The sequence below is a fragment of the Ictidomys tridecemlineatus genome, chromosome 11 (assembly GCF_052094955.1).
Source record: "Ictidomys tridecemlineatus isolate mIctTri1 chromosome 11, mIctTri1.hap1, whole genome shotgun sequence".
In the NCBI taxonomy this organism is placed as follows: domain Eukaryota; kingdom Metazoa; phylum Chordata; class Mammalia; order Rodentia; family Sciuridae; genus Ictidomys; species Ictidomys tridecemlineatus.
The window spans coordinates 39,786,214-39,802,385 of NC_135487.1; the positions used below are offsets into that span (position 1 = coordinate 39,786,214).

A 16,172-nucleotide genomic window follows, 5' to 3' on the forward strand; every position below is an offset into this window, starting at 1 on the left:
CATTTTCTCCTAGTCTGTGGCTTGCCTTTTGTTTCATTAATAATGTCTTTTGAAAAACAAATTTTTAAAATGTTAACGAAGTACATATGTGGTTTTGTTTGCATTATATTTCTGTTGTGCAGTGCTAACTTGAGACCCTCAGCATGTAATGTAATTATTGATACAGTAGAATTTAGATCGACCATTTGATTATCTGTTTTCTGTTTGTCTTTTCTGTTCCTTTGTTCTCCTCCTCCAGAGTTCTCCATTTTCCTGTATTGGTATTTTTGGCTATATCTCTTTGTATTTTTTTTTTTAACCAGTAGTTGCTATAGGGCAAATTTTCTCAACCTCATTACTGTTGACATTTGAGCTCTATTATTCTTGTGATTTGGCTTGTGCATTTTAGGGTATTCAGCAGTATTCTTGGCCTCTTAGCCACTAAATGCCAGTAGCAACTCCCCCCACAGTTGTAACAACCAAAAATATTTCTAGACATTGCCAGATGTCTCCTGGTGGCAGAATCTAACCCAGTTAGAACCATTGCTATAAGGGTCATAGTATGTGTATTTAACCTTCATAGTCTCCTTTGAGCTAAAATTACACCATTTCACATGAAATGGAGAAATCTAGTGACCATATAGATTCATTGACTGATTCCCTTTGGTGAGTCATGGTTGCCCTTGCTTACCATGCTGTTCCAGGACCATGCTCATCCTGGGCACGGCTGTTAAGAAAGAGTCTCATGGACGATAGCTGGGAACTCACCCTGGTGCAGTGGCTTCTCCACTATAATTCCTCCTGTAATCCCTCTGCTTTTGTTTACTTTTCAGAGTTCTCAGGTAGTTGTTTTATTATTTTAGCCAGTGTTTACAATTGTGATCAGTGGGAGAAAAGGGCTGAAGGGATCATATGCTGCCATAGCAGAACTGGAACCCAGTCTCAGGGTTAAGCATCCGGTATGTGATGCCAACTTTCAAGTGTATTATCTTAGTTCTGTCTGCCTCCTGCAGCTCTAGATTTAGGTATCCAGCTACCTATTTTTCAAGGTTTTTGTTTGTTTGTTTTTGTTTTTGATGTCTCATAAGCATCTCAAGCCTAAGTTCAGAATTGAACTCTTGATATTTTTAAACTTCCTCCTCCCTCAATCTTCCTTATCCTCCAATTAACCAAACTGGAAACTTAGGATCATTTTTGAGTCCTTTCTTTCTCTCACAGCCTCCACTGAATCTATCTCCAAGTCATGTTGGCTGTGGATTTTCCCTTCAGAATAAATCCAGGGTTTGACCAAACCTCATCACTTTTTGTCACCATCAGCTTTGTTTCTTACTCAGATTATTGTAGTAGTCTCCCAGCTAGTCCCATGCATCCGCATTCTCTCCTTAGTCTCTTCACTATTCAGAAGCCAGTATAGTAGGTCAGTGTTGGTCCCCTGTGCAGAACCCTGTAGTTTGTTATCTCACCCTGATGCATGAGCCAAATGTGATCTCTGGAATCCCCACTCCCAGCTCTCCAACCTCTTCTACTTCTCTCTGATTCTACTCTCCTGCTGCTATGTCAGTCTCCTTCAAGTGCTCTGGACTCCTTCCTTTCTTCAGGCCTTTGTTCCAGATACCCTATGATTTGTTCCCTCAGTCCCTTCATCCCAGTCCCAGCACTTCCTAAGTTCCCTTTCCTGCCTCTTTTTTTTTTTTTTTTTAGTACTTGTTTTTTATGTGTACATGGATGCCTTTATTTTATTTACTTATTTTTATGTGGTGCTGAGGATTGAACCCAGGGGCTCGCCCATGCTAGTCGAGCGCTCTACTACTGAGCCACAACCCCAGCCCCTCCTGCCTCTTTTTTTCTATGGCACTTCAGTCACTCTATGTATTATTATTTTACACATTGTCTCTCTTTTCTTCACTCCTCGCCTATCATGAATTAAATTCCATGAGAGCACATATTTTTGTCTGTTTTGGTCACATTGTATCCATTTGTTCCCATGTTACTTTTGGCACATAATAGTCGTAATAATTATTTTCCAAAAGTGTGCACATATTTTCCTCTTTCCATGGTAGGTCAGAGTGGTCTTTTACAGTACTTTATCTTTTAGTTGTTGAGTTCAAGTCAGTATTTTAAAATCTTTTAACAATCTTTTATTGTTTTGCAGGTTTGTATATATTTTGGAAAAAACATGTAGTAAAATTTTTATTTCTTGAGGTTAGGTTTTATTTAGTCTGCCCTGACTTGGTACAGTAACAACATTAACAGTTGTGAAAACAGCAATAACAGAATTAGAATGTCTATGATGACTTGGGCCTTGTAGCAGGTTCTAAGTCAGAAACATATCAAGAGAAAGAGTACCTAAGCATGAGAGGCAACTGCTCTACCCTGAACTACACTCCCAGACTCTATGGGATTTTAAAATCTATAATCTAGACTTAGAAGCAGTTTAAAAGTATTGGTCATTTGAATTCTGTGATTGGTATACTTTATTTTACCAGTAGAGATATGCCTTTTTTTTCCTGTCTGTTCTTACCTTGACTGTTTCCTCATTTGGAAAATGAAAATGATAGTACCTACTTCATAGGTTCTATGAAGGATTGAGGATTAAATTGTAAAGATATGTGGAAAATAATTAGAACAAGACCTGACACAGTGAATGCCCCAAGGAGATTTTGAGTTACTTCACACAGTACCACCATTGCTATTACGATCATCTTTTGGAGTGCCCATTTCTCCTTACTTTGTCAGAAATATCATTTGAAATAATATTTTATACAATGTATGCGTTTTGATTTGCTTCTTAACCACTTGAAACAGTGAGCTGGAAATTGACAGGAATTTTGAAGCCACCAAAAATAAGAAGTGATTTTTTTCAGCATTACTTTTGTGGCTCAACGTGTTTTTAGCCATTTCCCTTAGTTTCATAAGAGGGCTTTTTTTTTCTTGTTTTTCCTTTTATTAAAAATGTTTATCTAGCACACAGCAGTACAATTGAAAACAGAAAGAAATGAAAACATGAACTTTAAAGTTGTTATAATTATTTTAGTTGTAATATCATATAGTATTTATATCCATTTCAGTACTTTTCTTCTGTTTTTTTTTTTTTGAATCTTTTTTATATTTGGAACAATTTTGGAAGCCAGAGAGCTCTTAGGAACTAATAGGAGCTTTATTTCATGCAGGACATGTTCTGAAAAGATAAGCCTTTATTGCTCAATATTTATTACTTAACTTTTAGAAGTGTTCCTACCAAATTGTTGTTAAGTTATTAAGTCATGCTAGGTCTAAGAAATTTTTGGCTATGTGGATATTTATTTAAAAATCCATGCCATTTGTTCCAGTGTTATTTTTAACGTTTGTGATTATAATTTTTCCTTTCATAGGGAAAGGTGGAATACTGGTCGATAGAGGAGATAACACTTATGGAGGAAAGTGGGTCATAAATCCTAGTGGTGGATTGATTTCAAAAGGACATCCACTGGGAGCTACAGGTAATACTGCACACAAATTTCATAAGTGTTTGTTATTTTTACCATAAATGTGGTTTTCCTTGAGTTGAATGTAAGTTTGTATTCTCTGAGCTTGATAGGCTGAATTTTGATTTTTTAGCTATGGTATTTTTGATATTTCTTTATCTGCTGCACACTTCCGTAATATTGATTAATCAATAAGAATTGGAATTAATTAAAACTCTAAAATTAACAATATCTATTTTTAAAAGTTTAATCATTTTCAGATATGTATAGAACTTAACTAGTAGAGATCTTGCTGGACCTGTTAGACAACAATCAATTCAAATGAGCACATTTATTTATGCTGTATACATTATTGGCATTGCATGGAAATTATTTTCTCTTGAGACAACTGGACTTGAAATTATGAAATAGGTATTTTACAACAGTTCTACTTCTGATTGGCCATATGATTGTTTTTTATCAATTGGCAATTAATCACTTTGACTCTTAGTTTCTTAATTGTAAAATGACAAATTTGTGTAATGAAGTTTCTAAAATAACTTTTAGCAATAACATAATCTTATGTTTTTTCATATCATCTCATTATATTAATTGATTAGTTTAGTAAAATTTTATAAATTCTTACAGATTCCAAATTAGAGAATTTAAAATGTACAGTGCATTTCTTAAAGTAAATAACCTTGTTTTATGTCTGTTTATCATTCAAATTTAGTAAACTCATAACCTAGTAGAAAAAAATATATGAAAGAAACAGAAGGATATGTTTTCAAACACACAGAAAGTTCCAATATGATGTGGCACCTTGCTATTTGTTTTATTTTTGTCTTGTGTCTTCTTTGATTCTTTTTTAAAATATATTTTAGTTGTAGATGGACACAATACTTTTGTTTTTATTTATTTATATTTATTTGGTACTGAGGATTGAACCCAGTGTTTCACACATGAGAGATGAGTGTTCTACCACTGAGCCACAAGCCCAGCCCCTCTTTTTTAAAAATATTTTTTAAGTTGTAGACAGACACAATAACTTTATTTTATTTATTTATTTTTTATGTGGTGCTGAAGATGAAACCCACTACCCCACACATGCTAGACAAATGCTGTACCAATTGAGCTACAACCCCAGCCCTGATTCTTTTTCTTAATACCATTTTAAAGATCAATTGATGATTTTTAGTATTTCATTTTCTCTTTTATATTGCATTAGTTCTTTAATTTCTGTTTTATAATTCAAGGATATGCAGCATACATCTTTAACTTACCTCCGTCTACCTTCACGTAGTGTCAAACCACCTCACGTTTAACATGAGACTTTTTCGGGCTGGGGTTGTGGCTCAGCAGTAGAGTGCTTGCCTAGCATGCGCAAGGCCCTGGGTTCAAGCCTCAGCACCACATAAAAATAATTAAATAAAATAAAGGTATTGTGTCCAACTACAATTAAAAATAAATATTTTTTTAAAAAAGACTTTTTTTATTGGTTGTTCAAAACATTACAAAGCTCTTGACATATCATATTTCATACATTTGATTCAAGTGGGTTATGAACTCCCATTTTTACCCCATATACAGATTGCAGAATCACATCGGTTACACATCCACATTTTTACATATTGCCATACTAGTGACTGTTGTATTCTGTTACCTTTCCTATCCTCTACTTTCCCCCCTCCCCTCCCCTCCCATCTTCTCTCTCTACCCCATCTACTGTAATTCATTTCTCTCCCTTGATTTTTTAAAAAAAGACTTTTTCAATAGCTTATTTCTATTTACTCCTTCTATTCTTCATGTTATTATTGTCATACACTTACTTTTCATATATGATAATTCCCATAGTGTACTACTACAGTTACTGGTTCAAACAATCTGATATTTTTCAAAGAAGTCTAGAAATGAGGGGAATGAATGTTTTAACTGAGAGTAGCAAAAATGACAATATTGGAAAATTCTCTCCTTTCTAAAAGTGCCAACAGGGGCTGGGGATGTGGCTCAAGAGGTAACATGCTCGCCTGGCATGTGCAGGGCGCTGGGTTCGAACCTCAGCACCACATAAAAATAAAATAAAGATGTTGTGTTCACCAAAAACTGAAAAATAAATATTAAAAAATTCTCTGTCTTAAAAAAAATTAAAAAAATAAAAGTGCCAACAACTCTGACATAAATTATCCTGATCAATTTTGCTGATAACTTTGGAAATTTACCAGATTTAATTCTATAACCTTAGGAATATGTATTTTAAACAACAAAGAACTGAATCTCTGTAAGAACAGCAAGCTTCATGGCATTTTCATCAGCACAAAAATCAAGGTTTTAGTGGACATGCCACTAAAAATACCACCCTCTTCTCCCTGGCTCCATGGTAGTCTTGGAAACCAACAGCTTGCAATTATGGTATAAATTAAGCAGCCTCATCAGCCCTAGAGGAGTCCAAATGGAGCTGAAGCTCTTTTAAAGCCCCATCCTTTGAGAACTGTCATTATCCTGTCAATTTCCTGGAAACTCCCCCTTGAAAAGTTTATCTGTATTTTACCTGAATGAACACTCACCCAGCATAGAGAATATTTTCTCCAGAAGCATTTGCTAAGACCAGTCAGCAACAACTTTTTAATAGTGTAGCTCTCTGGAGTGTCAATTGGGGCAAACAACAGACTAACCCAAAAAATTAAATGGAAAAGTTGAGGAATTAAATAGCCATAGAGACCTTGAAAAGAATCCAACATAGACTTAGGAATATAAAAGACTGTGTGCATGCTCAGGAAAGACCTGGGAAGGTCTTCAATTCACACATTGAGCTCTGCATAAGCAAGAAGTAAAAGGCTAAGGTGGAATTGTAACTGCATGGCCCAGTACCCCAACACACACAGAGACACAGAGTCCCAGCAAAGACCAGGAGACTCTTAGTACCAGGAATTTGAGGAAATCTCTACTCAATCAGTAAGAAAATTCAGTGGTTGTATCTGACAAAAAATCTAGATTTTAAAGAATTAGTATTGAAAAGTCACTAAAAACAATTAACAAACTGTGGGAAAGGGGGAGAATCTGATTTTTGGAATAGCTATATTACTTAAAGTCATTTTTCAGCAAAAATCATGAGATATGAAAGAAACAAGAAAGCATGGCCATACAAATAGAAACTATTCCTGAGGAAGCCAAAATATTGAATTTATTAATCAAGACTTTATTAATCAAGACTTTAACTATTTTAAGAATCCAAGGGGACTGTATATAGAGAACTAAAGAAAAATATGAAAATATTTCATCAAAATAGGGAACATTAATAAATAGAAATTATAGAAAAGAACCAATGGGTCTAGCACAAAGATCAAGGATAAACCCCTAGGTTTTGGTGGACATTAAAGAATTAAAGGTGTAGTTGGAGAAGAGGAGCCATTTAAGAATAAAGAAAAAGGTCAGTTAACCAAGGAAGAGAATGTTTGAGAAGTAAGAAGTCAGAAAGGCTAGAGAGATAGTAAAGAACATCCTTTGGATTTGGATTTGACTGTTACAAAGTCATTATAAATTCTGACACAGTTTAAAGGGAATGTTTTGCATGGAAGCACATGGGATTCAAAAAGAATTAGAAGCGAGGAAATGGCAGCAATAGTGGAATTAGTTTTTAGGAATAGTGGCTGTGAATGGAGAGGGATATGGAAGACTGTACCTGGATTGTAGGTGTGTGTTCTGTGTGAGCAAAGTCTTGAGTGTGCATGCTCAGGAAAGACCTGGGAAGGTCTTCAATCCATATATTGGGCTCTGCATAAGCAAGAAGTAAAAGTTGTAACTGCATGTCCCAGTACCCCAACATACACAGAGACACAGAGTCCCAGCAAAGACCAGGAGACTCTTAGTTCTTTGCTCACACAGAACATGCACACTCTCTTCAGCACATAGCTAGCTAATCTCTGTAAAATGAGAATAAAGTATAGTACCTACTACATAAGGCTGTTCTGTGGATTAAATGAGGAAATCTGTGTAGATAAAATATATAGCAGAGCCCCTGCCAAAAAGGAGTAGGAACACAATAATAATTCCTAATGTTCTCTTCCCTTCATCTCTACAAAAGGAAGTTGCCATGGAGATCCACTTAACAGTTGTTTTGTTTTGTTTTGTTTGTTCATTTTTGCCAGTAATAAAAATCTTGTCTGGACCATAGCATAAAAACTAATTTATAATTATTTCTGGAAAATGTTCTTTATTTTGTAAAGAATAAGTTTCCTTCTATTATGACAGCTTCAAGGCATTATATCTTTTGTAAATATTGTGCTAAATGCTACACAGATTATTTTGAAATTATTTTCTGTCTTTGGTAATCAGGCTAATCTGTTTTTATTATCCCTCAAAAAGAGAATTAGGTCATGCTTCAATGTTGATTTTGTTCTCGTGGGTGTAGAGAAGTCAAGAGAATGATAAACATTCTTGGGGCGTGGTTATAGGCAGTGGAGTCACCAAATGTGTGTGAGAAGGCGCTTAAATTCTCCTTCAGACAGTGTTCTTCCTCACACAAGAAACCTCTGTTTCAACAGGAGACGAATACCACATATAGTTCATCATTTTATTGACATAAAACTTTTCTCTCCCCTGAAACATGTTTTTATTATAAGAAAACTTGTCTGCCATTTTGAGATGTTTTTGTTCTGCCATCCATTGAAACATTCAAAAATCATACTGTTTAGTAGCAATATGATTTTTCATATCATATTCTTTATTAAAATTTTTTCATATAATAAGACATGTTTGTTAGTAGCAAATTTGTAATAACTAAAAGGTGGAAACAACCCAAATTTCTGTCATCAGTTGATGAATGGAAAAACAAAATGTGGTATGTACATACTATGGAATATTCTTCAGCCAGAAAAAGAATGAAATACTGACTGATGTTACAACGTAAGTGAATCTTGAAAACATTTTTCTAGTAAAAGAAGGTAGTCATAAAAGGCCAAATATTATATGATCCCATTTTAATGAAATGTCCTGAATAGGCAAATCCATAGAGATAGAGAGTAGATTAGTGATTGCTTAGGACTTGGGAACAATGGAAGGTGATAGTAAAGGGTTTTTAGTTTCTTCTGAGGTGATGAAAATATCCTAAAATTGATTGTGATGATAATTGCACTTATCTCTGAACACTAAAAAACATTAATTTGCACACTTTAAAAAGATGATTTTTTTTGACAATTGTATACCTCCATATAACTACCAGCCAAAACAAGATAAAGCACATTTCCATCATGCCAGAAAGCTCCATTCATCTATTCCAGGCAATCCCCTGGCTTCCCTCAAATTCTTCTCCCCACTCTCTACCACCACAGGCTAAGACTTTTTGACTTCTGTCACTAAATTATTTTGATTGACCCTAGAATTTCATAGAAATAGAATCTTTTGTTTCTGACTTCTTTCACTCAGCAGAATGTCAAGTTCAAGTTTTTCTCATTAGTACATTGTTTTTTTTTAGTTGGAGATGGACACAATATCTTTATTTTAGTTGTTTATTTTTTTGTGTGGTGCTGAGGATCGAATCCAGTGCCTCACGCATGCTAGGCTAGTACTCTATCAACTGAGCCACAGCCCCGGGCCCAGTACATTGGCTTTTTTTTCCTTGCCACATAGTATTCCTCTGTTGATATATGCCAGTTTGTTTATCCATTTTCCTGTTAATAAATATTTGAATGTTTTCTGTTTGGGGATGTTATAAATAAAGCTACTGTGAATGTTTTTGTGTAAGTCTATTTGTGGACATGTCTTTATCTTGGATTAATACCTCAGAGTAGAATTGTTAGATCAGGACATTTGTATGTTTAATTTTATAAGAAACTGACAAACATTTACTGTGTGTGTGTGTGTGTGTCTCGCGCGTACATGCACATGCACACACATACATGATGCTGAGGGTTGAACCTAGGGCCTCATACCTACTAGGCAAGTGCTCTACCACTGAGCTATATCTCCAGCCCTTATGTACTTTTAATATTATAGCAGGGTGACAAATTTTTAACATATAATAATCTTTCTTTTCCTATTTACTATTTGTTTTATTTCTCAGAGTTAATCTCTATTAACATTGTATTTTTCAAAAATTGTTACATAAAAACATATGTACATGTTATATAATCTTTCTGTGGTTAAGTATATATTTTATCACATTGAAGACTGATTTTATCATTTATATCTGAAATTCTTTCCATATTATCATTTAAAGATAATTTTTATTCTTTTTTTTAATATTTATTTTTCAGTGGACACAACATCTTTATTTTATTTTTATGTGGTGCTGAGGTGCTCGCATGGCAGGCGAGCATGTTACCGCTTGAGCCACATCCCCAGCCCCAATCTTTATTCTTTTTTAATATCTTTATTTTGTTTTTAATTTGTTTTTATGTGGTGCTGAGGATCGAACCCAGTGCCTCCCATGTGTGAGGCAAGTGCTCTACAGCTGAGGCACAACCCCAGCCCTATTCTTTTTTTTTAATTTTTGTGATGCTGAGGATTGAACCCAGGGCCTTGTGCATGTGAGGCAGGCACTCGAACAACTGAGCTATATCCCCAGCCCAGTCCTAATCTTTTTAATGTCTACTTAGCATTCTCATTTTAAGATATTTAGCTAGTCATTCACTTTTTGATAGACATAAGTTAAATCCAGTTTGTTATTACAAATAATGCTGAAATAAGTATCCTAGTATCTTTCTATACTTTAACAAATATACCCATAGGATAAATTCCAAACAGTGGACTCACTGTGTCAAAGGGTAATATGTATTTTAAAATTGGTAGAGGTTGCCACATTTTCTTTAAAAATGATTGTACCAATAGCAAAGTATGAGAGTGCTTCTTTTTTCTCCAATTTTGTCAACATTGGGTTTTCTTATCAGATGTTAATAGTTCTGGCAGTCATTCATTTCTCTCCCCTGAGTACTAAAAAGCATACCTAAAACACCCCCAAAAGATAAAATTTATTTAGTTTTAAAATACTTTGGAGGGAAACGAGAATGTCTTCTGCAATATCCTTTTAAAACTCTCCGTTATTTGCATCTACACTGTTTGGTAAATTTTTCCTCTTACCATTAGTCTTTGAGGTATAGTGTTTATTGATGATGTAGCATTTTGATGGGAAACTTAAAAATCTCCATGCCCTAAGTAGTAGTCTGAATAGGGACAAGGAATTATTGGAGAGTAAATGTTTACTTGCTACATATTGTGGATTTGGATATATTTCAAGTAAATCTGACACATGGCTACTAGCTACAATGTGTTCCAAGAAAGAATTCAGACTCCTGGAAAATATATCAGAATGACAGCTGAGTAGTTTAAATATTTTTGCCTTGGTTACTTGGATAACAAACTGCAAAAGAAGTCTGAAAGAATCAGAAAATGGTCAAGTAGATGCTTCCAAAAAACCCTGGTAAGGCCTGGGTGGTGAGGGTTCTCCTCTGCCAGTGGTGTTAGTTTAATATTAGGAAAGTGATACTTTGGCGGGGACTCAGTTATTTTGACTTTCACATATTGTGAGAATTTTTAAATTAAAGGTATGTTTTCTGAATTTAACTTATTCCGATCTGAGTGAAAAAAGTTTCTAGCTGTTGTTAACAGTATTCATACGAGAAAAAAAAGATAGTTCAGACATTTGAATTGTGTCTTTTGTTCAACTTCAGTTTAAAAACAAATTCCTTTTAGATTTTTCATTTGAGCTTTTTTGGTTTGTTTATTTTGCTTTGGTCATATGACAAAAAAAAGTAGAGTCTAAACAATAGTACCATATTGTATTCTGGTCTTTACCTAACTTTTCCATTTATTGCCCAGTACTTGTTGAACATTTGTAAAAAAAATAAGTGAGTAAAATTGGCTTTAGCTTATTCTTAGCTATTTCTATTTTTAGCATTTGTAATCTGGTCAAAGGACGTGGAAGTGCCTTGGAGATTAAATTCCTGACAAGGGATTGTTGGTTTAAAGCTGAGAGTTGGCTTTTTAGTTTGTCCTTTTATACCAATTTGGCCTGGCTTTAGAACTTTTTTTTTTTCCATTTAGAATTTTCTAGCATGGCTTCACCTAGTTTTAGGTGCTGATCTTCCACTGTTCAGTCCATGTAAGTTCAGAAGTTGCTTGTTGTATATGTCCATCTTGTCATTATGTACCAGAAACTCATTGGCTCTTAAATACAAGGTGTACTTACAGACTGTTTCAGAATCTCCTAGAATTGTTAACAAAATACATTGCTACCTTTCCCTTAGAAATTCTGATTCTTAGATATGGGGTGGTCCCAAAAATTTATTTACATTTAAAGTTCTCCAAGAGCTTCTCATGCATAGCCAGGTTTGAAGATTAGGATATACAAATAACTATTGCCCTCAGGAAGTATACAAGAAGTAGATAATGCAAAGTAGTGCATATAACACAAATAAATAAGATAATAAATATAATACAGGGCAGAATATAAGTGTCTTAGGAGAAACACAAACCAGAGCTATGAAAAGAAGAAAAAGGGAAACGGGGATGGCAAGAGTGAAGATAAATTAAATATCCACTACACACCATGCACTTTTCTAGCATTTATAACTTAGTTGGGATTCCGGGAAAGAGCTGCAAAAAGAGAAAGCATGCTTAAATTAATTAAACCAGACTATTTGATTTTATCAAACAGATTTAATTCTTTTTCATTTCTACAAACTCTGTTATTTTCTCAGTAAACACACAATGCTAAGTGTCGGGTATTGTTCTAAGTACTCTTCATGCCTTTAATTCCCATGTTCTTAATATTTTATGAAAAAAGAAAATAGAACCATAGATAGTATAAGTAATTTGCCTGAAGGCACCATGCTAGAGAGAGAAAGTTAGGATTCAAACCCAGGCCATGTTTTTTTTTTTTTTTTGTTTTTTTTTTTTTTGAGAGAGAGAGAGAGAGAGAGAGAGAGAGAGAGAGAGAGAGAGAGAGAGAGAGAGAGAGTGTTAGTTTTTTTTTGGGGGGGGGTACCAAATTTCTTTATTTGAAGGAATGGTACAAATTAAAGAACATAAGTGGATGTTTTGGTACAACTTATAGAAAAGGTAAAGTTAACCCCAATATGCATGAACTGCCTTGGTGACCAGGGAAGTCACTTGCACGGCTATGGGAAAGTCAGGCTGAGGTTTAGCTCTCGTTATCACTGTCTCCCAGGGTGTGCTTGTCAAAGAGATACTCTGCCATGCCAGATTCTGGGGCTCCCATCTTGCGCAAGTTGGTTACATGGTCACCCAATTCTTTGATGGATTTCACCTGCTCATTCAGGTAATGAGTCTCAATGAAGTCACACAAGTGGGGGTCATTTTTGTCAGTGGCCAGTTTGTGCAGTTCCAGAAGTGACTGGTTCACACTTTTCTCCAAGTGCAAAGCACATTCCATTGCATTGAGCCCACTCTCCCAGTCATCAGGGTCTGGTTTCTTGATATCCTGAAGGAAGATTCGGCCACCTCGTTGGTTCTGCAGCTTCATCAATTTCTCAGCATGTTCCCTCTCTTCATGAGATTGGTGAAGAAAATATTTGGCAAAGTTCTTCAAAGCCACATCATCACGGTCAAAGTAGTAAGACATGGACAGGTAGACATAGGAGGCGTAGAGCTCCAGGTTGATCTGGCGGTTGATGGCGGCCTCGGAGTCCTGGTGGTAGTTCTGGCGCACCTGCGAGGGGGACGTGGTAGCCATGGCGGGCGGCTGAGGAGAGGCGCGGCGCTGGAGCGGCGGCGGAGGCCTGGGGCGGTCCGAGGGCGCTGTGAAGAGGTGGCGAAGGGCTGCTGGCTCTGAGCGGCGGCCGGGGTGGGGGTCGAGCCCGGGTTCCGTCCAAGCACTGTTGAAGCAGGAAACCGCGGCGACTCTCGGCGAAGAACGTCTGGCCGAGTGTTTTTTTTTTTTAATATTTATTTTTTAGTTTTCGGTGGACCGAACATCTTTATTTTATTTTTATGTGGTGCTCAGGATGGAACTCAGCGCCCCGCACATGCGGGGCTAGCTTGAGCCACATCCCCAGCCTCAGGCCATGTAGAGTCCAAGGTCTTAACGACTTCTCTCTACTCAGTGCATTTTCCTCAGCGGAAATGCCCATCTTTAATGTTCCTCTTAATTGTTATTTATCTCATGAAGCCTTTCCTGATTCTCTGATTTTTTCCAAAGATTAAATTAGTCTTTCCCTATTCTGAATTCCCATTATATTTTCTTAGTACTTCTCTTTGACCTTTATGCTTGTAGTGTGTATTTTAATTATTTACAAGCTTTTAGAAAAATCTCCTCATTTTACTTGTTTCTTAACCATTTTACTTGTTTCTGTACAGTGCCTAAGATAAGACTTTACACATGGGAAGAAATTATTGCTCCATTAACCTCTGAAAAGTGGGATAGGGCAGAAGGAATACATTTGTTTAATGTGGGAAGACTTAGGATCATTGGAAAGAATTCACGGAAAGATAGATTTTGGCTTGACTCAAGAAAGAACTTTTTAATATGGCTTCTTAAAAGTGGAATAAATTGCCTTCTGTCGGCTTGCATTGCCTGTCACAGAGGCTACAGACTAAAAATGCATACAACTTGACGGAACTGTTGTTAAGAGGAATTGTCTATTTTGTTAGGGCTTATATTTGATGAACTCTTAGATTCTTCCTCTTTCTAAGATGCTCTGATTCTTAATGGGATGTAATTATTTCTCCTTCTGAGTTCACATGGTTTTTGATGTTGTTAGTGGCACATCTATTATTCTATCCTATGATTTTTATTCATACATTTCAGTACTTTTAAAGATATTGCAGACTTTTTAAGTGTTAAGAACTTGAGTGCAAATGAAGTGAGAGTAAATGGAATTTTAACCAGGGGACCTAACATATGCAAAACATGATGTGGTTTTTCTTCAATCTACAAAAGACTCCTAAAAGAAGTCAATCCCTGGACAATGTTGGCAAGACCTAAATCCAGTATAGAGCTTTTAAGAAGTCAGCAGGTCAGAAAACATAAATGACTTTTTTCCAAAACATCTTTGTCACCTTTCATTATATCCTCCAGGACACCCATCCTCATTTCCATTTTGCAGAAATGAATGTGAGGAAAGGTAAAACATTTTTTTATATATGTATCTTTACTTTTATTGATTTTTTAAAAATACGATGCTGAGGATTGAACCCAGGGCCTACGATGCGTGCAGGGCAAGCACTCTACCACTGAGCTACAACCCCAGCCCTGGAAAGGTAAATTTTATGATTAAACTCTAATGCACACCCTCTAGTACCAAAAGAAATGGAGCATTTATTCTTTTTTTTTTTTTTTTTTTTGACACCAAGGATTGAGCCCAGGAGTGCTTATCTTATCCACTGAGTCATATCCCCCCAGCCCTTTTTATTTATTTATTTGATTTAGAGTCAGGATCTCAGTAAGTTGCTTAGGTTTTTTTTTTTTTTTTTTTAAGAGAGAGAGGAGAGAGAGAATTTTTTTTTAATATTTATTTTTTAGTTTTTGGCGGACACAACATCTTTGTTTTTGTATGTGGTGCTGAGGATCGAACCCGGGCTGCACGCATGCCAGGCGAGTACGCTACCCCTTGAGCCACATCCCCAGCCCCTTGCTTAGGTCTTGCTTCGAACAGGCAATCTTCCTGCCTCAGCTGATATTACAGGAGTGTGCCACCACACCCGGCTGAAAGTATTTATCTTGATACTTATTTCTAACTAGAAATGCCTAGGAGCAGGCCCTGGCTCTTACTGCTCCTGCTAGGTAAGAGGAAGAGAGAGAGGGTAGATTATTTATTACTTTAGTAGCTTTATTACGTAAAATCAACATATAACCAATTGTATATATTTAAAATACACAACTTAATAATTTTGACATATGTATACCCCTATGAAACTGTGACCATAGTCATGGTAGTCAACATATCCATCAACCCTAAAAGTCTTTTTGAACCTCTTTGTAATGCCTCCCTTCCTCTACTCTCCAACCCTCATTTGGAAGCAACCACTGATCTGCTTTCTGTCAGTGTGAATTAGTTTGCAGTTTTTAAAGTTTTATATAAATGGAATTTTAATATCATGTACTTTTGTGTGTGTGCCTGAGATTTATCAGTGTTACCACATGTATCAATATTTCATTCCCCCCACTTTGGTATTAAGCATTTGGTATTTTATTTTAATTTGGAGACTGAGTCTTGCTAAATTGCCCAAACTGGCCTCAAACAGAGTCCCACTTCCAAATCCCACAGTAGCTGGGAGTATGGGAATATGCCACTGCACCCAGCTAGTTCATTTTTTTTTTATTGCTAACTAGTATTCCACTGTATGGATATAGCACAATTTATTGTTGATGGACATTTGGGTTGATTTCAGTTTTTGGATATTAGAAGCAAAGATACTGGGAACATTCATGTATAAATCTTTCTATGAGAGCTGGGCACAATGGCACATGCCTGTAATCCCAGTGAATCAGGAGGCTTAGGAAAGAGGATCAAAGCCAGTTCAAAGCCAGCCTCAGCAATTTAGTGAGGCCCTAAGCAATTCAGTGAGACCATCTCTAAATTAAATACAAAAGGGTTGGGGTTGTGGCTCAGTGGTTAAGTGCCCCAAGGTTCAATCCCTGGTACCAAAACAAACAAACAAACAAAAAATCTTTGTATGAGCGTATTTTATGTTTTCTCTTGAGTAAATACCTGGGAGTGGAATGACTAAATCATCTGCTACTTTTTAAGAAACCATCAAACTGTTTTCAGTGTTTTGAAGGCTGTTTCATTTTAC

General features: G+C 36.0%; 1 protein-coding gene and 1 pseudogene across 3 annotated transcripts in view; one reads left to right on the forward strand and one right to left on the reverse strand.

The window, feature by feature from the left end:
- Positions 1 to 16,172, forward strand: part of Scp2 (sterol carrier protein 2) — a 106,612-nt gene that overhangs the window by 50,093 nt on the left and 40,347 nt on the right. For all 3 annotated transcript variants that reach the window (XR_013427789.1, XM_040288684.2, XM_005326052.5), the window contains exon 11: positions 3,351 to 3,458. Coding sequence is in view for 2 of the 3 variants with exons in the window: in XM_040288684.2 (XP_040144618.1) it covers positions 3,351 to 3,458 (108 nt within the window). In the remaining variant the exon portion in view is untranslated. The remainder of the gene's footprint in view (positions 1 to 3,350; positions 3,459 to 16,172) is intronic.
- Positions 12,397 to 13,277, reverse strand: LOC144368057 (ferritin heavy chain pseudogene; annotated as a pseudogene).